General features: G+C 38.8%; 1 protein-coding gene across 2 annotated transcripts in view; it reads right to left on the reverse strand.

Moving 5' to 3' along the window:
• The window catches only part of SYTL5 (synaptotagmin like 5), a 94,424-nt gene that overhangs the window by 20,051 nt on the left and 50,725 nt on the right, over window positions 1–23,648 (reverse strand). For both annotated transcript variants that reach the window (XM_055703027.1, XM_055703028.1), the window contains exons 4-10: window positions 19,685–19,800; window positions 18,167–18,299; window positions 16,160–16,285; window positions 11,518–11,674; window positions 9,838–9,967; window positions 7,894–8,000; window positions 3,194–3,286 (exon numbers count right to left, since the gene is read on the reverse strand). In XM_055703027.1, the coding sequence (XP_055559002.1) occupies window positions 3,194–3,286; window positions 7,894–8,000; window positions 9,838–9,967; window positions 11,518–11,674; window positions 16,160–16,285; window positions 18,167–18,299; window positions 19,685–19,800 (862 nt within the window). The remainder of the gene's footprint in view (window positions 1–3,193; window positions 3,287–7,893; window positions 8,001–9,837; window positions 9,968–11,517; window positions 11,675–16,159; window positions 16,286–18,166; window positions 18,300–19,684; window positions 19,801–23,648) is intronic.

Here is a 23,648-nt window from a genome sequence, read left to right on the forward strand (position 1 = left end):
TTTATTATTTCTGCTGGCCTTCTTTATCCTTCCTTTAAAAAAAAAAAAAGAAAGAAAAGAAAAAGAAAAAAGAAAAATGCTTGTCCTTTTAATCCTTTGCATAATTGGCTGAAATTCCATGAACAGGACTCGTTAAAATTACTAGAGCATTATGAACACACACAAACAAATTCATCATATTTCCTCCTGTTCCTAATATGCCTCAAGCTAAATCCCAGTCTTTATCATTTATGCATTTCACCTAAATCATATGTGAAAATGGGCATCTTTGGACACCCTTGGTGAACAGTATATGCTACAAAATTATCCCTGTAACAGAAAAGTAAAATTTTTGTGCCCACTTCAGAAAACAAACAAGGTTATACCAACACCAGGAGGTGGATGAGTTGTTCCCTGCTGAATCCAAATACTCTTTTTCTTGATCTTTAGGTAAGTGGGCAGCAAGGGATAAATGATTGGGGTAAAAAAACCCTGAAAGTCCTGAACAAATAAATGACCACTGAGCCTAGAATTTATGTAAGCACAGTTTCTGAATTGCTTGCAAACTCCAAACAAAATAACACAAATTTAGTGGAAGTATTTAATATACTTGACTTTCTTCTCCCACAGACCCTGTTCTGTGGCATTTACACTGGACTTTACATATGCTAAATGTAATGACCTTAAGAAATCTACTCATTTTCCAGCTTCGTAAGTAGTAAACGGCCACCACATATGAAGGATGCAGACCCTCATTTTAGTAGCTCACCAAGAATTATACTTGTTTTGCATCATATCTTATCGCTGCAGTAAGGCACTGGAAGAATTCAGTCTCACTGATTTGATGGGTCTTGACAATGACACATTAATATGCTTGGGAGAGGAACTGGTGAAGGATGCAGGGAAAACTAAACACAAAGTTCATGTGTTAGCTTTAGGAAAACACAAAGAAAAATACTCTAATGCTGAGATACAGTTCCTGTTCAATGTCACTTTCCATTTTCATTTTTGCTTACTCATGTTACAGGTAGATTTCAAGTTTCTTTACCCTTTGAAATATTTCTTCCTTTAACTCAAATACTTGTTATCAGAGTACCCATGCTATCCTTTAAATTCTTACATTTGAAAAAACAAAAAAAGAAATCCATGCAGTTAAAGCCTACTGTTCATTAATAACATTATTTCAATGTGACTTAATAGTACACAGTTATTTGACAGGTAAGTAGATGAAAAAAAATCAATACACTGCAGAAGGCTGAAAGGCTTCAGCCAAGCAGAGTAAAGGCAAAAAAGTAAGAAAGAGGGGAAACATCAGTAACACACACTTAATGGGAACAAAACCCACCAAAACCTGTAAAATTAGCCTGCTTTCACAGGGAGAAGCAGCTTACCATTCACAACTTGGCCATTAATATAGCATGCAGGCCATTAATAAAACATGTCACGGTGAATACAGAGAAACGAGAGCATTCAGACGTGAGATTATCTTAGACCTACAGCTCTGGAAAAGCTGTGCTCTGCCTAAGAAAAAGGTCAAAGAGAAATCTACAGCAAAGGACAAAACCCAATGCACAGACAGAAGGCTGCCTACAGCACTGAGAGGGAAGGCTCTCTAAGCGCAGTTCCGCAACTAGTGGCCTAAACACAGAAAGCACTTAAGCACCTGCAACCTCGTATCAATATTCAGAGGAAATAAAAATAATTTTGTCTATAAAATCCATGGGAACAAAAAGTATTGGAGACAACGAGTAATAGTTATCCTTGGGTAAGTGGGTCTAATTAGACCAGTGTCAACAGGCCACTTTTGCTCAGGTCTGGTTTGGTGTGCGGTGCCACACAACGCTGCTGTAACAGTCTTTCTGTGAACTACATAGATCAGAAGTGAAAAGGGTCTGGATGGGGCCAAATGTAAGATACCGAAATGCCCTGTGATGGCAATTTTCTCAGCCCTTTCTCCTCCCCAGGTAAGCCAAGCTTGGATTCAGCCTACTCCATCTCCTTGGGATCAAGAACTTCAGCAGCATTCCCCGGGCCCTGCTTGCATGGGGACTAATGTGGATGCAGTCTAGAAAGGACAGTTCATTGGTTACTGCCACGGACCAAATTTTCTCTTCCCTTTTAGCATGCAGACTTCTCATCTCTCCTCATCCTTTTCAACTCTCTCACCTTCTACTTGGAATTTGTTGCAGTTTTCTGATACTCTGTGTGCTGACCAGAGCTATTCTTAGGCAGAAGTCATGAAGAAGAGTGGCCAGAGAGGGCTCCGCCACTTTTCTGAAGATGCTTTCAGTTGCCCACATCCTAAGTGTCAGATCCCAAAACTGGGGTACACAGCACTTAGTCATAAATGAGACATGGTAAAAGCTTTTATCACCCATTTTCTTTCCCAGAGAATAAGACTGCATAATGAACTGCATAAGGCTTGTTACACCAGTTTTGCTGCATCTCAAGTACCTGTTACAACCTGAAAATGCAGCTATCCTTTTTAAAACCATCATTAAGTTGCAACACTTGAGACAACTGCAAGACTCAGACATCTGATTTACAGTATGTAGTTTGTGGGTACGACAAGAAACAAAAGCATATAACAGAAAAATACTTTAATTATTGCAGAAGGTAGAAAAGTTGTCACCAACAAACATCCCCAAGTATCTCCTTTCTCACTGTAAAGAGAAATACTTTTCAGATGTGGCTGGCATAGCAATCATGTCACGAAGAATGAGAGAAGCTAAGTTGGAAGATGGACAATGATGCCACAGAGTGGTATTTATGCGAACAAAACAGACAAGTATTTGTGTCCCAAGAACCTGAACAATCAGAAAGTGGTTTGAGATGGAAGATCCCACCACAGCCTTGTTCTCTTTATTTCAAGTAAATTAAGATAAAGTGCTCCTCTGCAAAGCTGAGAGTCACACACTGCAAACACCTGGTTTGCCTTCTCCAAATGTGAGCTTGCTTGTAACCTGAGCATGTGAGGAAATCTGCTGATGAGTATGAATGATTTATCTTTCCATGTGCTGCAGAGTACAGCATTTTAGCTTTGAACAACATTAAAAATATAATAGAAAAACTATCTAAATGTTAAAGGATGTTTCTCAAGTGCAGGATGAAAGACAATCTGCTGCTAAGCGGTATGAAGTTAGAACTCCTTTTTGGAGGAACAAATGGTCTTTTGTGGAAGGACAAAGCATATGTTTTCTACTTGAGATCTTACTGTTGATAATCCACTTGTCAAATGTCCATGTTTCCTTGAATAACGAGAAGCCACTACATCATCAATGTCTTCTTCTGTTTCATCCAGATAATCCTAAATGAAAAACAAGCATTTTAGTCATCGTGTTCTGCTCTGTATTTGGTCAGCTTCTGTTGCTTAGTTTTGTTTCCTGTATTTTCCATTTTAGGAAGACTGTGCAGGATGCACTCAAAATTCTAATCTCTAGAGGAATTGTGATTTACATTTTCCACACCTTTTTACAGGCACACAGCATAAGGAGAAAAGACAAGTGTTACAGTTTCAGGGTTCAATTTATTAAGAACTGAAAAACTCGACACACATACTTTATATCTTATTCTGGAGGTGCATACCTTTGCATGGCCAACAACCATGCACATAAACAAAACCCACTCCCATGCCTACTAACAATCTCATGTGAACTACCTTATTCTACCTTACTACTCTTTGCATTCAGGAGTTCAGGTTTGGAAATCTTAAAGGGACATGGTGAGAATTTTTCAAACCTTAACAAAAGAAATGAGTGAATTAAGGTCTGCTACCAGGGGCCAGGGGATCACAGATACACTGGTTTACCTGAAGACATTTGTAGCCAGAAGCTGTTAGATGACTGACTTCTTGGTTACAGTCCAGGTTCCGTGTTTTTACAAGACATATTCTTTACAATCCAGTTTTCCAATGATGGTCAGCATTTATATCAGTCACACACAAATGAGCAAGCACACAATTTGCATTACACTTGCACCCTTTCATGCTGCCTTTGGTGACAGGCAACAATTTTGTGCACACAATCATTAACATAGAACCACTTTCTAACAGGTGGTGCTGAAAGCCCTGGGTTATTATTCCAAATAGGAAGAAACTTGTCCTGCCATCATACACACAATATATTTGAGGGGTAAACAAAAACCCCAGTTGATGTGCATATTTTAAAAATAATTAAATTCCTGTATTATTTTAATAATTTAAAAAATGGAGAAAAAAATCAGTAATTACACAGTTTCATATACATGCCTGAGTTTTAATAAGACTGGACTGTAACATCTTTAGCCCATATACAGAAAAAAAATATTCATTTTTTAACACAGCAGTAAAATCTAAAAATAAAAATAATCTGCTTGATAGTCCTAATAGGACTGATAACTTTAAGTAAAAGTTACAGGGAAAAAACCCCCAACAGATAGATATCCTATTAAGCATAGGTTGGAAATTTCAAGCAATCATAAACCTTATGGTAGGTATTTTGAAAGACTGCTTTTAGTTTTAACAGAAGTTTAACAGAAGTCAAATGTTCAGCTTCCTTATACCTGCTTTGCAGCTATAAAAGTCTTACATGGCGACCTACCTCATTCTTTATTGCTTAGTTACTTTCACTCTCTTAAACTAAACAGAGAAGAACTGTATTCAAACTCGGGAGTCTCAAAGACTTCTACGCTAATCAGGAAAAAAGCAGAGAAGAAAAGCTGCTGGAGAGTTGAACTGTCACAGTTTATGTAAAGATCTGCAGAGCATTTGTCATTAGTATGCATAAAACCATCTGGTACATCACTTCTCTGCTCCAGTGACTGAAATAAAACCAGTTGAAAGTGATGCAAAATTTTCTATTACTGTTTTCCAATTGTAACTTCATATCTAGTATTAGGCAGAGGAAAACCAGGACAAGTCATCGCTTTATTCGGGACCAAAATGTACATACTGAAGCAAACATTCCCCTTAGCTTCATGTTCTTAGAATAAGCTTCCTCTGCTGGTCTCTTCTCTTTCTAATCTATTCAGGGCACTGTTACCACCCCATAGAAAAAAAGAAGTCACAGATATTTTATACTCTAAGGAAGAATTCCTTGGAGACCCAGGCACAACAGAGAAAACTGTATCAGGGAGACAGATTGAGAGCTGAATCTTCAAAAGTAAAAACAAAAAATCCCCTAAAATAAAAACAAAATGCCCCACCCTTCACTTCTACTCTCCTCATTGACTTCAGAATTCAGGTGATGTACTCAAGTTTAAAACAAAATTTGTTTTCCTTTCCCATACGACAGGAAGAAGCAATTCTGGTAACACATGCAAAAATCTTTCCTTTATATTGTTGTATACATACCTGTGGACTTTAACATAAACAGTGCTACATTTTTGTTGCTGAATAATTAAATACAGGGGAGAAAAAAAAGACAACATCTTCAGACTGGGGTGTTTCAGGTCTAGACACTCAAAAAGACAACATCTTCAGACTGGGGTGTTTCAGGTCTAGACACTCAAACATTAAGGGCTTCAGTAAGAGTCCTAACGACAGCTAGCTGACTACCATCTTCTGTCTGCAATCAGATATCTAAAACTAACATAAATAAATAAATAAATAAGTCAGCCTATGCTCTTTATTCATTTTGCACCACAATGATTATGTTTCTCAGGAGGTGTTACGAAACTGCAACTATGTAACTGGTTAGTGTTATCAGCTTATTAAAGTTAGAGCTAGTAGGACATTAATCTCATCGTCTCCAGTGGGGGTTCTAAGACACACATTACCCAATTACTTCCAATAAAGCAGCTGAGCATGTAATGAACACTACTTGGTCAGGAATTCAACACAACCCTCCAGACAGACTGTTCACACACGAACACAACACAAGATTTAACTGATTCCCCTTGATACTCCTTGATAAATATGTACTGCAGTTCGTGGGTTTCTGGGGGTTGTCTCTTCACTGTCAAAAGCAATGTTAAGTTAGAGAAGCAAAATACCCATTCAATTTTCCAGCTGATCTCTCTGTATGTGTAATAGGTTTTCCTGATAAAGCTGGGAGCAAAGCAGCTAAAAACCTATTCCCACCCTTTCAGCTGATAAATTCCAGCAATCTGCACATCCTATTGACATGTGGCATCTCCCACCACTGCTGTCACAGCTCCCATCACTCAGGAATCAGAGACTGAAGTACTTCAGCTAGCTCCACCAGTTGGCCAGGAGAAAAGGAGGTATAACTTTTCTCAGGCTGCAGAAGCTTTTTTTACCCTTCATCGGATCTTTCTTTTTGCCTTTTCTGTCAAGCACCAAATAAATTCCAGCAGGAATACAACTTTTATCTCAAAACACTGCGTACTTAATGAACATAGGGAAAGACTCTGAAGACTCCTGTGAGTCAAATTACCCTAAAAAATATGGTAACACTAAAGCTAATGAATTAAATCGATCGATTTCATAAGACAGAGCAAGCAAGGATATGGGTAGAATCAGAGATCTATGACCCCTGTTATGAATGCAGTTTAAAAGGGAATTGGCACTCAGATGCCAGAGCAACTGAATCAAGGTTATGCCACAAGAGAGGTCTCTGATGTTTAGCAAAGAAGCTAGAGAGCTGCTGAGATGCAATCTGAAATTTCATCCAGTCAGCAAGAAAGAAAAAGAAAAAAAAAAAAGAAAAAAGCCACCTCTGAATAAGAGGAAGACAAAAATCAAAGAACAGAAAACCACTCTGGGCTTGGCATCTCTGACACCTGCCTCAGAGAAATCCCCAAATGATAACTACCACACCCTGTACAATTAGAGCAGAAAACTGATATAAAGATATTTAAAGTCTGTATTTTCTTATTTTACGCTTTTCTTCTGCAATATTTTCCAGCTTCTTAATCAAAACCACATTCTTTTTCTTTATCACAATTATAAAATAAAACACTTATTTTTTGAAGTTTTTCTTCCACAGAAACCTGACATACAGGAAGGACTTTTTTTATTTCCTTAAAAATTAACACAAACAAAACTGCTGCAGGCAAACTCTGAGTGCTTACAATCCAAGAAACAGCTGGGAATCTCAACATGGTGGTTTTCCACCGAGACACAAGTATTAAATGCTACAAGAAGGGGAGACATCTCCCATGGCCAATGCTCTTCTGAGAAGAGCAGATGGTTGGGAAGGACTGTGACATTAGACAAAATCCATAAACCATAACACAGAGGGTTAGGGTTTTTGTAAGCTACAAGCACACATTTGGAAACTTCAGAACAAACCATGATTAGATGAGGAACTATTTAAATGACTCTTCTTTTTTTACCCCTCATGCATATTTAACAAGCTTGGAAATTCTTTTATAGCATTGATGCACATCTGCAACTTGTGTGTTTTGAATATGTGCATAAGAGAAGGGGGAAGTTGTGAATCACTTCAGGAAAAGCAGCCTATAGAATACACAGAAAAAGACATAGAGATGTATGGGAGAAAACAGTGAACAGGAAGAAGAGGCGAGGAACAGTGTCAGAACAGAAAGTTACGGCTTCTTTTGATGAAAATATATATGTGTAAGGGGAAAATCAAAGCCAGACAAAGATTAAAGCCTTTAAAGTATAGTATTTTTCAACATCAAAATTAAAATCTAAGAAAGTATGAATCAACAGAACTTTGGAACATGTGTAATAAATATATAGTGTCTGAAATTTATTTTCAGGCCAGATTTCTTTCACCTGTGAAATCAAAAACCAGCAAAGCAGTAATAATCTGTAACCATGATTATTCATTGGAACCATTCTATAGCAAACATACTCAGAAGATGAAGCTGTTTAAAAACCCATTAAATATCCCTGAGATAATGCTCTGCATTACTTATATTTTACATAGATATACATACAGTGCTGATTTCATAAGTCTGAACAACCAGGATTTCCACCAGATACACATTTGCATGTTTATAACTCACCAGTTCCTGATCTAAGGCACTAGGTACAGATTTGCTTCTTATGCTCAGAGTGTCCTCATTTCCTTCAGAGAGAGATTCACTCAAATCTATCTCAGATCGGCTACGATCTGGAAAATAAAAACAATTTAAAAATTTGCTATAATTTGTACAAAAATATTATGTTCCATCTTCCACACTTTTAAAAGTGTTGTCTCAAACCCAACTGTTTTTTAAGAAAAAAACATCAAAACAGTATTTTAGGTATCTGTCACAAACTCCATGACAACTGAACATCAGTATGATAAATGGAAAAATATGTTTTCTGATACTGCTCAGTCTTCTGGCCAACAATTTTCTCCCTGCACTATTTATCTGCTGTAATTTTCTCCTGTGGATGATACTAGAGATCAAGCTTTTGACTTTCTCTGGTAGGCCCATCAGCCTGGAATATTGTAAAACTCATGGTCCAAGTGTTTGCAGTGATGATCACATCTCCCACTGCCACCAAACTCTCCCCAGTGTCTGCTTCAGAATTAAGCAACTGGGGATGCAGATGGACACAGCAAGTACGTCTGCCATTTCTGGTGCTCCTTGTGCAGAAAGGAGGAGGAAGCAAAAAAGTCTCATGACCTGCACAAGTTTCTTTCAGTACTGCAGACCTCTCATCCACTCTGTAGGCATAAGACATGTTAGATGTCTTGGAGAAAGATTTTCTTAGTCTTCCCCACACAAATCTTTTCTGTGGCTCTTCCATATTTTGAGAAAGAAAGAGGGGGAAGAGAATACTTCTAGATCCTGCAGGTAGGAATCTGGAAAGTTTTTAATTGTTCATCTTCTACTTGGGCTATAGCTGATGTGATGGGAAAGGTCACTCTCCTGAGCTTAATGGCCTTTGAGATCCTCCAACAAGGAGACAATGAAACGCCTGATGCCCATTCTCAGGTTGCCTGCAATTTTGCTCAGCATCCATCTGCTTTGGTAACACAAGGCCAGTTCTTTTCTGCTAGGAAAACCTTTATTTCATAAGGAGCAGAAATAGAATTTTCACTTCATAAAGAAGTACCAGCCTGTAACACCTCTGCCTGGAGCTGCACTGTACAATGCTCTCAAAGAAACTGAAGCTTTCAAGTCAAAAAATCTAAGGTGAAGAATATTATCTCCTTTGATTAGCTCTGTGGGATATGCCACTAGGTTTCTGCTTTGGAATAAATTCAGCTGAAATTAAGTGAACCCTGCTGTGTTTCAGAAGGCAACTTGTAAGTCTGAACCCACTCTGTCAGCCCTGTAAGACGCTGCCCATGTGCCTGGGAGAAGCAGAAGAGTGCTGGGCACTCCTGCCTCCTGTTGCAGGTAGGAGGAGGAGGAGGAGGAGGATGTCCACCCACTGTGGCCAAGTGGCTCTGACAGCACCTTCCTGTGCAAGCCTCATTTACCTAATAGCTTCCAATGAAATCAGGTAAATTACAGATTACTTGTCTGGTTCAGTGCATCACGTATAAAAATGAAATGACATGACATCTGTAAGGGACTTGTCCTCTGACAGCTCATTGTTTCCCAAATTTGCTTCTGGGCAAAGTAGGTGTGAAATATGGCAGCAGCACAGTAGTATTTTATACCGATTGCAGATAGGTAGTATTTTATACAGCTGACCACACAGAGAATGATTTAACAACATCAATTATGAAATCTTGTAACAATTCCAAGACCATGTGATTTACCTAATACTTACATCATGCCAACATTACTGGGTTTAGGATTAACATTTTTTCAAATGTAAAACTTGTGAAGTAGTATAAACTTGGTTAGTAAAAGGGATGAATTTTCAGAATTAATATGTACAAATTTATGAAACTTACACCTGATCTTTCAATGTGCTTTAAAAACAAAAGGAACAAAGTCACAAGAATAGGAACAATCCTCTGATGAGAAAGGCTGGCAGAAAGAAGGAAAATACTTGATACTTGCCTGATGACAAAGATACCCTAGAAACTGCTATGGAAGGTGTTCCAGATGCTTTCCTACAGTGCTTCTTTACTAAATCTTCAGGCACACTTTCACTTGCTGGAATAATCATGCCATTCTCTAAGCCTGTGTCCTGTGCAATAAGAAAAATGCACATCCCATAAATACAAAAAGTGAGCTTATTCACTATCAGTCTACAAAAGCATGATTTCTATCAGCTCCCAGAACTCCAAAGCTCCTTTAGCATGCACTGTATTACTGAATATATTTAGATTACAATATAATCTGCTTTGCTTAGCACAGATCATGTATAAAATTTGCACAAAGATGTGATTCATGCGTATATTCTGAATTTGCAACTGAAGAATCAGAGCAGTGGCATCAGGAGTGAAAGGAGGGAAATAAAACACTCAAATTATTAAAAGTTCACTTAGCTTGGAAATTAAAAAAAAAAAAAAGAAGGTAAAACCTATTAGTTTTATACCAGCATAATGATTTCAGCCAGAGTAAAACCAAATGGACTTGAACTAATCAAATTATGCCAGAATAACCCCTCAAATAAAGCCAATATGCTTGATATTATGGCTTTTTGCCTTCCTGTAAAGGAATAGCCAATGACTAACTCCATCTAAATTAAATGGATTGGCCTTTTTCAACCAAATCTAATGCACTTGAAATCCAGTTGGTCTGTGCACCAACAAGAATATAAACGAAACAACAAATATTTTATTTACAGCTCCCCAAACTGCCCTTCATATATACTAATTTATTTTTTATTAGGAAAGGCAATATATTAGACCAAGTATTCGGAAGTTAGAAAAAGACTGATGCACTCAAATGCTCATCTACTGTTTTCTAAACATTAACAGTAAAACGGCATTATGTCCAACTATAAATTTTGCTTTCATTGTACACTTAAGTCACCGCAACTTAGAATAACTCGCTGGTGCAATCATCCTTATTTCTTAAGGAGGGTGACTGAAACGAATTCAGCATGTGCATGTCTGCGCACAGCCAGGCTGCCTGGAAATGGAGAGTGCCTGCTGCTGGTGACATGAACCACATCTTCCTGCTTGTTACAGAGCAGCTGAGGCAGCTAGCTCAGACGTGGCCACCTACACAGCGTGAGGCTTAACAGCAGCTGAGAGGAATCCCACCTCTCGTTTTGATAAAGCACCTAGCACACATTTTGTGATACACCATAAATTATGCAGAGCCCAATGTCCAAATCCAGAAAAGCCTAAAATCAATATGGCCTGATCTTCTGCAAGTGCTGAGCTTGCCAAGTTTCCCTTAGACTTAGTCAGTGGGAGCGTGCTGGACCCTGCATGCCTGAAAGGCACATCCTCAGTTCACAGCACTTCTTCAAGGCCCTGGTGCACCAAAAATGCTTACTCCCATCCCTTGTGCTTCCCAGTTCAGAATCTGTAACTTATTATGTAGTGCTGGACATTAACAGTGATTTTTAAACAAAAGAAAAATGTCTGCCAAACCAAAGCCACGTCACTGATAGAGCACGACAAATACTGTTCTAGTAGACATCTTCACTGGTCCCTGCAGAATTAACGAAGAAACAAAATCTCCTCCATCAGGCTTGTCCTTTCTCAGCTACAAATCAATTTAACAGGGCAGATACCAGCCAAGTCATCCTCTTTGGTGCCAGCTCTACACCGCTGTACTTACCCTGCTATAATCTGCAGTCATGCTGCGCATGCTGAGCGCCAGAGACCTTGGGAGGGAAGGTGTGGAAACGTTGCCTCTGTTCACAGGACCCACAGCCCCTCTCAGATGGGCTGCAGTGGTCTCTGCATCGCTGCTGTTCAGCAAAGCAGCACTCCCTCTGGGACGGAGAGAAGAGTATTAAAGCATTATTGCTTCGAGCAAACCGAGGCAACCAGCTTAGCAAACCACTGCAAGAAAACAACCATGGTAACAGTTTACTAGAATAGCATTGCCCTGTATGAACTGTGTGATCCGCTGCAAGGGAATGCTCACCTGGAAAGAAAAACAGAGGCAAAAGTGAATTACAATTACTTTATACATACAGGTATTTTCAGCACTTCTACCAGAACTGCAAATAGCCCAAATGGGCAGCTCTTGTCCAGGCTGCAGAAGCTGCATTCATCCACGTTCAGTTTGCACTGCATTCCCATCCCCACAGTCGGTGCAACAACTTGTGTGAACTTCCTAGCAGGCTGCTCCTTGGTTTAAAGGAAAACTACGGTGACAGGACAGTTCTGACCACTTCTGCATCGAATGTTAATGCCAGCACTATCACCACAAAGTCTAAACCCTTGGCTATCAGCTCTCTGTCCTCTACAGAAAAACAGCTTGCTCGCTGTCCTATTTATATTGCAATAATGACTCTTGGCCCAAACTAACCAATTCTTTCGACCAGCTTAGAAAGCTAGGAAAGCTGGACAAGGGTTTTTTTGCCAGGTTTCATGTTTGTAAAAGTGACAAAAAAGCATTTGTGATCAACATACCAGAACCCAATTGCTGTCTAGTACTACAATGGGCAGAAATTTTTCCATGGGACATTTTCTATTAGAAAATACTGATTAGTCCATGTGAACACTGAGTGTGAGAAAGGGTATGCTGTTGCACTTTTTGTGACCTTTTTGAACAATGAAGATTATTTTTGCAAGTATTGCAAAACATTTCCAGTTAAAGTTCTACTTTCATTTGAAATCTGATTTGCAGTAAAAATACAAGTTCTTGGCTGATCTATTCTTTCTCCAGAAACATCAGTTCAAACTTCTTAATTTTTCTTTACAGCTCAGAGAAATCTCAAAAAGTCTTGCAGGACAGTAACAGTTCTGCATATAATCCTCCTTACTGCCTTAAAAAAATAATTACTGGTAAATAGGAATTGATAAAGGAATTGTACCCTTTTCATATGGAAAATACAGTGTCTGAGGAAAACAGTAGTGCAAATTTACTGGAGAAATGTTTTGGAACTTACAGCATATTTTCAGCCAAAAGAGGCTTGCTTAATAAATATTTCAGATTTGCAGACATCTTCATTGTACTGGATAGGAGCTGAATTTGACCTTCACTTGGTTTAGGGTGGCATATCATGTTTAGAGTAAGTGCAGTAAAAATCTTCTCTACTACAATGGAAATTTTAATCAGAACTACTGTTGAACTGAGAAAAAAACACTCTGAAACACAACATCTCCTGTCTCACCACTACATTGAGCAGTGAGCACAGGCTCTGAATCCATGTTGGTGGAGTTATTGAAAACAAGGAAAACAAAGGAAAACTCTGAACACCAGGACTGTCTACGAATGTTGTGCAACCCCATTTTTGTCTTTTATTGAGCATATGGTAACATTTTTAACCATTACTATCTAATTTTGTACATTGGAAACAGTAGATAATGCATAATAAACATGCTCTTATGCATGTGCACTTCATATACACACACTACTACTTTTTAATTTGATGAGCTAGTGATCAACAAATCCTACTAAACGTGTTGTGGTTGAATTTTAGTCCTAGCTGTTCCCACAAAGATGTGTCTTTGCTGCTGCAAAGTCAGAAAAATCAAGGTTACTGGCTGTCATCTATATTTTATCAAAGCTATCAGACTTAGATGCACACACCTTAATTTCCAAATCTGCTAGTGTATGGAAAGCAGCCAAAATGTAGAAAAACTGGATTTTTATTGCATGTCACACCACTTTTGATGGATTGTTGTGACTTCCCATTACAAAAAATGTTGTTACAGATATTTTTTTTCCCTCACTGTGTAAACTAATGTAAATCAAGAGAAGTGTTCAGAAGCAATAGCAGGCTGGAATAAAAGATTGAAAAACATGTTACAAGGGGTTCTGCAGGGGTCATCAGTCAGACTGAGCACTTGCACATTGAACGTGCTAAACAGACCTCTTCTGTACTTTGCCCTTACTTCAGTTGCTATTAGAGAGAGGTTCAACACATTTTATACAAACATTAAGTAGACAACAAATAAAAGATGTTGTTACAAGGTGACTATGCCAGGCACTTCCATGTGGTACACAAGACCTCAGTACAATAGGGGAGTGTGCCTGTGTAGATGAACCTGAAATGCCTATATTATTTCCCCTGGAAGTATCCCGATGCAGCCTCCCAGTTTGGTCAGCTGCAAAATCAGTAAACGTTTTTACTGGAATAGAAATGAACCAGCTGAAGAGATGAACTCATCGCTTGGGACTCTCCTGTTGACAGCTCAGTACCTCTTCTTTTAAACAAAATTGTTTAGAAAGAATAAAATTTCTCTCTTGGTTTCCCTGCTGGTAGGTGAAATGTTACCAGTTTTGGCAATGTAGCTAAAAAGATGAGGGCAATTACAAAAATCAGAAATATGCAGGAAAGTCTAGGACAGCTACAGTGTCACAAGCTGTTATATTCTTTTAATTTGAAACTTGAAACAATTATGGAGGGTAGTCTGGGAAGCTTTGCTATTAATTTTTTAATAATTACTACTCAGTTTTCTAAATTAGCAACAGATGAACTAAAGCAAACATCCTCAGATACATAATTAAGTATTTAACTATGCATACAAGACAGGAATTTTCATCCCTCTACTAAGAAATGTAAGCTGCTCCTCAATCCTCCCACAAACTAATATTTAGAAAGTGCCACGTCTTCCATAGACAGTAGAATAATTCAGCTTCCCCCACCCCCCAGAATAAAACATGTCCTGGCAATGCAGCCAGGTTACTATGTACTTTGACAAAAGACACCGATTTGGCCAGGAGAGGATGAGATGACAGGTAGTGAAGGAACCTGCTATAACTACCTCATACCCCTAATTTAATAAATCCCACACCCTGGCTCTGGGCAAAAGCTAGAAATGGATGATTTATGTGAAAGTCAAGCAAAGCAAATCAAACATAAAGGTTATTTTTATTGACTATTTCATTCTATCCTTCTATGTCTGTATGCAAAGGTACTGAATTCTACCACATGGACAAAATTATTTTGCTTCATTTATGGTTAACTACATGATAACTACATGATAACTTTCTTGCAGTCTGGCACATCAAAACAGCCACAGAGATCTCTCACAAGCATCCTTTTTGTCCTTATTTTGTTAAATTCTTAGAGAAATCTGCATAACCTTAGTGTTAAGCAGCCCAGACACCAGATTCCTGAGGTTTTGTCTCAGATCCTTCACTCATCTCTATTCAATGAAAAGCAAAACAAATCCAGAAAAACAGCAAAAATACTACTCCTGGTCTCATAAAAGTTGGGTAGGCATCTGGCTAGATACAGAAGGCCTAATTAGCTTAGTCAAAAAAAAAACCACCAACCCAAACCCTTAGTAACCTGCGTATGAATTAAAGAAGAAAACCAGCTATAAAGCTGATTCAGCTAGTATGTATGGCAGCATCAGAGGAAAAAAAAATTAAAAAATCAAATTGCCAACTTTCAAGAAGATTGTCATCATCAACTTGGGGCATGTTGCAGAATGTCCAGCAAATGGGGTTTTGAATTGTAGGTAACAAAGGGAAGCAAGCTCTTGCTTAAACAAGAAGGCTCATCTGTGGGTGAATTAAACTTCACGATGTTCATTTTACCTGATATCCTGTGTTCCTATATATCTATTTGGAGTCTCCCAGAATCACTGATTTAGAGCTAGAAATCTCTATTTGATCTCACAGCAAATTATTATAATTTTTCAATCCAGATTGTAAAATTTCTAGGTGTGTGCACCTGAGAAAAGAATGTGGGTCTACACCCAGTATAGACTATTCAACTGAACAAGAAAAATGCGAGCTATTTTTTGCTTCATTTTGGAGGTGGGACCTGAGAATAATGTTGCACTTGGCATTTTATAATGCCATCAGAGGCAATAACTGAGATGTCTTAAGCCCAGAAGAGTAAATGGAATTTTATTAGAAATAACTGGGACAATAATCATGGAAAAGAAGGGCAAACAGAGCCTTTGAAGAAGAAAATATAAATTACAATCAATTAACATGTCATTACTGACAAAACACTTTGGAACAAAGGGCCTCAGTTCTGTAACATGAACACAGTTCATCAATTAAAGGCCTCAAAAACCAAAGGAGATTGTACCAACAACAATCACCAGCTGAACACAAGGAGAGAAAAGGAAGATAGATGGAGATAATTTTTAGGGGGGTTGGGTAGGGATTTTTTTGTTAGTTTTGTTTTTTGATTTTTTGTTGTGGTTTGTTTTTTTTTAACCATAAGCTCTGCTTCTCAGCTACTACTGAAGCTGAGCATTCAAAAACACAACGCAATGCAGAGGACTGGCACACACCCTTAGGTCCATCCCGGCATGAGCTTTACCACATTTCTGCTCCTCACCTCTCAGAGCAAGGTGTTGACTTGCCACTGCGCAGACTTTGGGTTTCAGCTTCTGAGCCCGTGTTTCTTTCACCTTCATCCTTTGCATTTGTAATTTCTCCTTTGGTAACCACCCTAATTACCTTCCTGATGAAACAAGCAATAAAAGATTTTAAAAGTTGTAAGGTTTTTTCCCAGGAAACAGCAGCCTGACTGCAATATCATGGCATGTGCATTTTATTAATTTAATCTGTCTGACCTATGGACAACTCTGAATACAAAGGTCAATAGAGCACCAAATCTGGTTATTAAACTGATTCATATGAACAAAAAAAGCATCATATTTGCTATAAACTGCTTTTTAAGACACAATTATTAAAAAATCCCTCCTACTCGACATGGGCACTTCGAGCTTTGAACAAGAAGTGTCTTTTATGAAAATTCCCCTCTGTCCTTTTTTTTTTGCAGTTTATACACAGCAAATTACTTTTTACTAAGTACGTGTCTTTTCCCTTAGCAAATTACACTATATGTATTTTCTCTTCAAGATTGCTTCGCAATTTCTAGAATTATATGTATCAATTCCCCAAACACTCTGTTTCCCAAAAACATAGCATCACCCCCTTACCCTGCAACGTGTGGCCTAAAAAGACAGAAATGAAAGCAATGAAATAAAGTTTTGAAAAGTAGCAGTATTCTTCACAGACTTACAAACAACAATAGATTGTTAAGTCATCCCATGACACTAAGTGTCAGCAGCAGTTGGCCACAAAATAGCTTTGCTAAAACAAATCCACTCATAAGATATATGAATGTGGAACCTTAGGAAGAAAGGAACAAGGAAAGAGGAGGAGGAATAATGAACTACTTGGAAGCAAGCCTAATTCTTGTAGGATTAGATTTCCTTTATGGGGAGTGTCACCACCAGAAAACATTTCAGACCACAAACTGAAAAAAGTCTGAACACCACTAAAATAAACAGACAATTATAAAAAATAATTATTCCTCATAGGGGAATATGACTAATAGATTTGCACAAAGGATTTAAATTGAACGAGGATTAGAAAAGTAAACTTCAATGCACTTTTAATATAGCTACCAATTAGCATGATTTATAGCAACATCTAAGTCCTGTTCTACTAGACTCCCTAAGCTGGTTCTTTCTTCACCTTAATTTGAGAAGCCAGAGGCATTCTGATGCTCTTTTCCCCAATATTAAAGAGAGATAAATCATTCATGTTAACTTCTGGAGTCACTGGAATAAGTAATTCCATACTCAGCTCTCCTCAGAAGTAAAAAAAAACCTGTAGAAAGCTACCTACCCTATATTTAAGACCCATAACAAAATGTCTTTTGTCTTCCAACAGAAACAAAGTTTTCCAATGATATGGAAACAATGTTATGAATGTTCATCTGATTTTTCTTCCCACTCGCCCAATAGCCTCAAGTTAGGCCCAGATACCACTCGTGCAGCCCTAGAGTGAATGTATCTGTCCATGTCCCCTGAGAGTAAGTAAGAACTCCTCTAAGGGCATAGCCAAAATTGGGTTACACGTGTCACAGACTGCAAGATGACCAGCAACATACCTGTTTATTCATTGTCACACAGAGAAAAGGGGCACTGCTTGACTGTTAAATTGCATTTGCTATGGAAGCTAAAGGAAAATTGACTTGTTAGCAGAAACAACTAGTATACATAAAAACCAGGTCCTCCAAATACTACTTTTTGCATTTGCTTCTTCAGCGAGCCTGCCTTTAGGGACACACTGTTACTTCCGAGTATAAACAAGAAAAATCCAGGAGTAAAATTGCCTTTTTTCTGCTACCTTTATAGCTGAAGAGTAATTACTGCTGCAATTCCTAGGAAACAGCAGTCTAATTATAGTAAGTATGCTTTTAAACGAAGGCTGTTTCTAACCCTGGGAAGTTTGAGACTGATGTGGAACACTGGAGGAACTCAAAAGAAAATCCATCCAACCATCTGCAGCTGTTACCCGATTTACCAGTTTCCCAAAGAAAAGGTTTTACCCTATCTTTCTAGGTCCACTGAAGATTGATTTATGCCCATTTGTGGAGCAGACTGATACATCTGGCCTTTTTTCTTCATTCTCTTGGGGTTGATCTTTAAATGTTCTTCCTTCATCCTTACTGGAAACTGTGTCTTCATGGGAGGAGGAAGGAACAAAAAAGTTAATGTTTGCACAAAAAATGCAGCATATGTCAAACAACCTAGAAAAATAGGTTTTCCATTTTTCAATATTAGATAAAACCAATGCTAGTGTCATGAAAAAAATTGGGGGGTTCTTTGGCTTTTCCTTTTGAAAAAGGGAACAAACCTTTAAATAGCTTGAAATGTTTCTCATTATCATCTCTTGTCTTTAACTACACTTCCAAATTTATCACTGACATCATTTACTAGACAAACGACCTGAAATATAATTTTGTGGCATACTGTATTTCCTGTGTTAAATGAAACAATGCTTTCCTAATTACATTGTTCAACTAGGAGCAAGGTGTGGGAAAAATGGCTTAAATGCATTTTAATATACCTATCAAATAACAAAGTAACAAATCACAAAATACCCAGTTTGACAGGCTGCATAATATCAAAACCCAAAGACCATTAAGATATTTGCTGGTCTGACAGCTTCCGAAGCACAGCAATATTGGCAAGATCAGCGTTTTGCCAAGCAGTGTATTTGCAGCAGGCATTTTTCCAATGACAGTAAATACAGTCCCTCCCCCTACAAAATAACCATGCCCATCACCTTCCTACTGAAACTGATAAATGCTACATCTGAAAACAGACTACGTCAGTAACAGCTTCTGTGTGCAGAGTAATGTAGTTAAGTGAAGACAGAAGTATCAGCATTCAGGCAAAACTCCTGTTTTTTAAACCAGTGACCCTGTGATACCATGCAAGGTACCATCAGCAGCTTGCAGACGTGGTACTTTTGCTGTGCAGGGTCAAGACAGCCAAACTGGTTACTGTACCTAAAAGTGCAGGTGCAATTTACTGGAGGCAAAAGGAAAGTCAAGAGAGAATTGAGAAGTACCAAGTAGTCTGGAGGATGCCCATGTTCCAGCATACAGCACAGGAGTTAGCATTTATCTTTCTTATTCAGAGTTGAAGAAGAAAAATGGAATACCTTTTACATACCACCATCACAAATAAGAGAGCTACAGTAAAAAAATGGCTGGTTTTAGATCTCTGCATACAGACAAACTTTCTGGCAGAAACTGAGAATGAACTTTTAGAGCCTCAGCTGCTGGATTTGCAGCTGAATAATACTGTCCACCTGTTTGGACAGTGATATTTTAAGTAGCTCTTTACACAGAAATATTTATTCACCTTACCTTTCATATATATTAATCATTCACAAGTCACTGCACAGTAATACCCAAATATGAAATCAATTAAGATTAAAATGCTAATTATACTTACATATTCAACAGTGGAGAATAAAATACAATACAAGTCAAACACTCTGGAAACAAGATTTGAATGTATTAAGCAAGAGCCTATCTGTCTCTTGTGGTCCCTACCTGGGAATCTGCGTAAGATAGACTGTCTGACAACATCAGTTCCAAGAAGATTTGATTGTTTGAAGCGCTTTGCTCTCTCTTCGAAAAACCATTCTCCTGTGACTATCCGTAGCTGTCTATATGAGGGGAAAGAAAAAAGTCAGAGATATATGTTCATTAACAAATTTGGCCAACCAAAACTCCTGCTTAAACCTTTAGGTCATCATCCAGCCATCAGGCTCACAAACTCTGGACAACATTTGCACAGTTCAAAATAAAAAGTGAAAAGATAGATTGCAAAGCTTGGGACAGCAGGGCATGTAGCAGAAAAATATCATCTTGCTTTGTGAATGAAAAACAATTTTCAGTACACAAATTCAGTTTGCAAAAAACTACCAAATTTCTGTAGAAAACACGTAATATACCATCTCCCTAGTCCTTTAGATAGTGAACTACTCAACCTCACAGTTTTCAATATCTCTTAAAATCTGCAAGAAATGTAGAAACAACAGTGGATGGAGGGAGACCCCCCCCACCCCCCAGCTCCTGCCAGCCATGTCAGCAGTTCATGGACTTACACACATATATATTTATATAACCTATATATAGGTTGCTGCAGGCCTATATATATTTTTCATCTCTGAGTTTCATATGCTGCCACTATACGTAGTTTCTTCACATGACAATGCTGTTATGAATTAGCTATGTGTCAGAGGTTCAGAGCAATGAATTTTTGTCTTTGTACTGTTCTGGATAACGCTGCTTGTTCTGGTTTCAATTCTCTTAGCTGACCTAACCACCATTGCTGTTTTCCATAGGTATATTTTTATGCTGATCATTAGCCTTTTCCTGAATCGGTTTCATTATGGTCAAGCATCACCATCTCTAGTGCCTCACTACATACAGTTGATGGCAAAAAGCTACTAATCATGAATACTCAAATAAAAAGCAAATAAACAAACTAAAAAAAAAAACCAAAAAATTTTAAAACTGATCTAGCTCCAGACATGTTCCTGCTTACTGTTCAATAAGGAAACTTAATTTCAAACCCATACCAAAAAAGAAATCATCTAGTCTCTTGGGCGTGAAAATTACTACAGATGTATTTAGAGCACTGATCAATATCTTCACTATTAAATTACTTTTGAGTCATGCCTGAATGGAGAGTCTTACTTGAGAAAATACTAAAAATCACAGAATAGGATCCTGCCATTGGTAAAAAGACCCTAACATCACCAGTTCTTCCTAACCTACTAATGAATCATGCACCTTTGCATGAGTCATTAAAAAAAAAAATCAAAATCCAAAACATGCCCACAAGCATAGAAATTAAAGATTATTGCCTTATCTTGTTGTTGCAGACTACTACTGACAAAACCCTCTATAATTCATCACCACAATCCATCATTATGCGAGGCATTAACAAAATCTCTACGTTTCCGCTCAGAATTTTAAAATTACTATTGTTAGACACAAACACTGGAAAGGATTCACTGCATTAGAATCTATGCACAGTCCGGCTAGTGTGAAAAACATTTTTTCTTTGAATGTGTATTTTCACAATTCATTTACAGCAGGCACTTCTCTGTGCAGTTATTTTTATACCAAGATTTACAGCAAGTTTAATATTTTCTATCAAACCATAAACCTTTCAGGCCTTTGACTACACCATCATATTCCACTGCAATATAAATTATGTATCACATTGCAATATGAACTGCATGGTTCATTCATTTTTTTTCCCCCTCAGTTACTCCCAGGTTTGACCATAAAACTCCACAAGTGCCATTTTCCTCTTGGATGGAGATTTTACTCATCTCCAGTATCTTACCAGTAATGTTTAACTTGATCAAGGCCAGACAGGGCACTCCCCACCTCACTACCCAGATAAGCACCTTCACACTCCTCCAAGCACAGGACAACCTGAAGGAGATGACATGACCTACCCTAGGGTTCCAGCAGTGGGAGGGGGAGCTGCCCCATGCAAAGCTACAGGCTCTTACAAGCAAAAACTTGCAATTATTTCCACACCTGACCCCAACTTGTGCCACCTGCCTGGGCTGCTGCAGTTCATGGAGGGGCAGCCCAGCCCTCTGCTACAGGGTCCCCATGGAGCCATCTCCTACTTCTTCTAGCCAGATGTGAACAGCGATGAGGGAAAGAAAACCTGTCTGGTACCGTCTGATTCACTAGTGCCCAGAGGACCTCAGCCTGGGCAGGACAGTAGCTGAGACCAGTGTGTCTGCTTGTTTTACCATATATTAGTCTTATAATCTGATGTGGAGATTCAGCCCTGCAGTAGCAAGACCAAGGGCTCAAGGAGGAGCATGGGCCCTGGAGTGATCAAAGGAGCTGCAGCTAAGGGATAGATGGTTGGGGCAGCTGTGGGAGGAAGCCAGGAAGGAAGAGGATGGAGGGCTGCTGGGCTGTGCAAGGAAGGATCAGTGGCAGTGCTGCTGGTGGAGGGAGGAGGTCCTCCCCCAGCATCCTTCCCTGGGAAAGAGCCTTCCTCTGCTCCTCCACTTCACTGTGGTACAATATAGGTCACCCGCAAGCTTAGAGCTCACCATCAGTCTCCCTCTCTCCATCCCCACTCCATCCCATGCCATTTGAACAACATCTCCTACACCTCCCCTCTGGGACCAAAGCAGGCTGCAAGATGGGAAGGTCTGGCACCAGGCTGGGAGTGAGGAAGGATTACTGTGCAGAAGGACTTTCTCTTGCTCTTGTCATCTCCTTGTAGTAGTAGCTGCTAGCCCCATACTCATCTTCCTCGCAGCTGCATAAAGCTGTGCAGGGAAGAGATAGGTTAGTCTGGGCAACAACAGTTGACCCCTGTATGTTCTGGCAAAGGATAAATAAGCAACCTACTTCTCTTAATAATCTCTCTCTGCAGGCTGTAACCTGCCACCATTAAATACCCCCTAATTACGTAGCTGGTGCCCTCTTACTTGGCCAAGGAAGTTCAGGATCATTGCCGTGTGCTCTGGCAAACACAAACTGGACCCCCAAAGAAAGGGGAGGATGCGATCAAACCCTTTTGCAGGCACAAGTGGGCAAGGGAGCATGACAGCCACTACAGTGATGGAGCTGAACAGTGTGCTGGTTCAGCTAATGATGGCAAACTGAACTGCCCATCTCATTCATCAGACTGACCTTATTAAGCAGTAATAAGATCCATATTTTAAAGTGAGGTGCCAACTCCTTGGCAGGGCTACTTTGAGGATGCCCACACCCATTCTGCTCTGATTTCATGAAGAGAACCAGGTTTGAGGTAAAACACAGACAACTCCCTCAAGCGAGGCATGAAACACAGCAAATAAAGGGAGTATGGCCTTGTCTTAGTCAAATGTTTCACTTCTCTAGCCAATCCTGTTATCCACAGCAAAAGGGAAAAAGCCAACAGCCATCAATAACCACCCATTGCAAGCATTGCGTGAAAGAAATCGAGAGGCCTCAGCTTTCACTTCAGACCTTCATCCTTCTTATCACCAATGTTGCTGTCAATGTTGGGATCCTTCAGCTGGCAGCCCTCTTCAGCAAAAACATCCTTACCCAACAGATCACCTCTACAAAAAATATCACGTTCTAAAGAAATCAGGGAAAACTACTAAGCTTTGCAGCTTTGATTTTCTAGGGCGCTAGTATTAGATGTTTTTTTCACGTGTACTGAACAATTCACACGAAGACTAGTGTTCACGTTAGCTTAATCATTCATACATGTCAGGAGCACCTATTAAAATAATTTTTGTTCTACACAGAAATAGAAATGAATTCAGATTAAATGATCGCCTAAGTCTCTGACTTGAAGTTTGAATTTCTTAATTGCATTTGACATTCTGAATCAAAAATTGAAAAGCGAGACCTAAACAGTCTTATAATAACTTTATTTTCATGCATTTATAATTATGACAAGGGGAGACTACCTTTCCTACTGATATAGTACATCTTTCTTCTATTTCTGATGCAGGACTTAAATGAACTC

Source organism: Falco cherrug, chromosome 2, assembly GCF_023634085.1.
Source record: "Falco cherrug isolate bFalChe1 chromosome 2, bFalChe1.pri, whole genome shotgun sequence".
NCBI lineage: Eukaryota > Metazoa > Chordata > Aves > Falconiformes > Falconidae > Falco > Falco cherrug.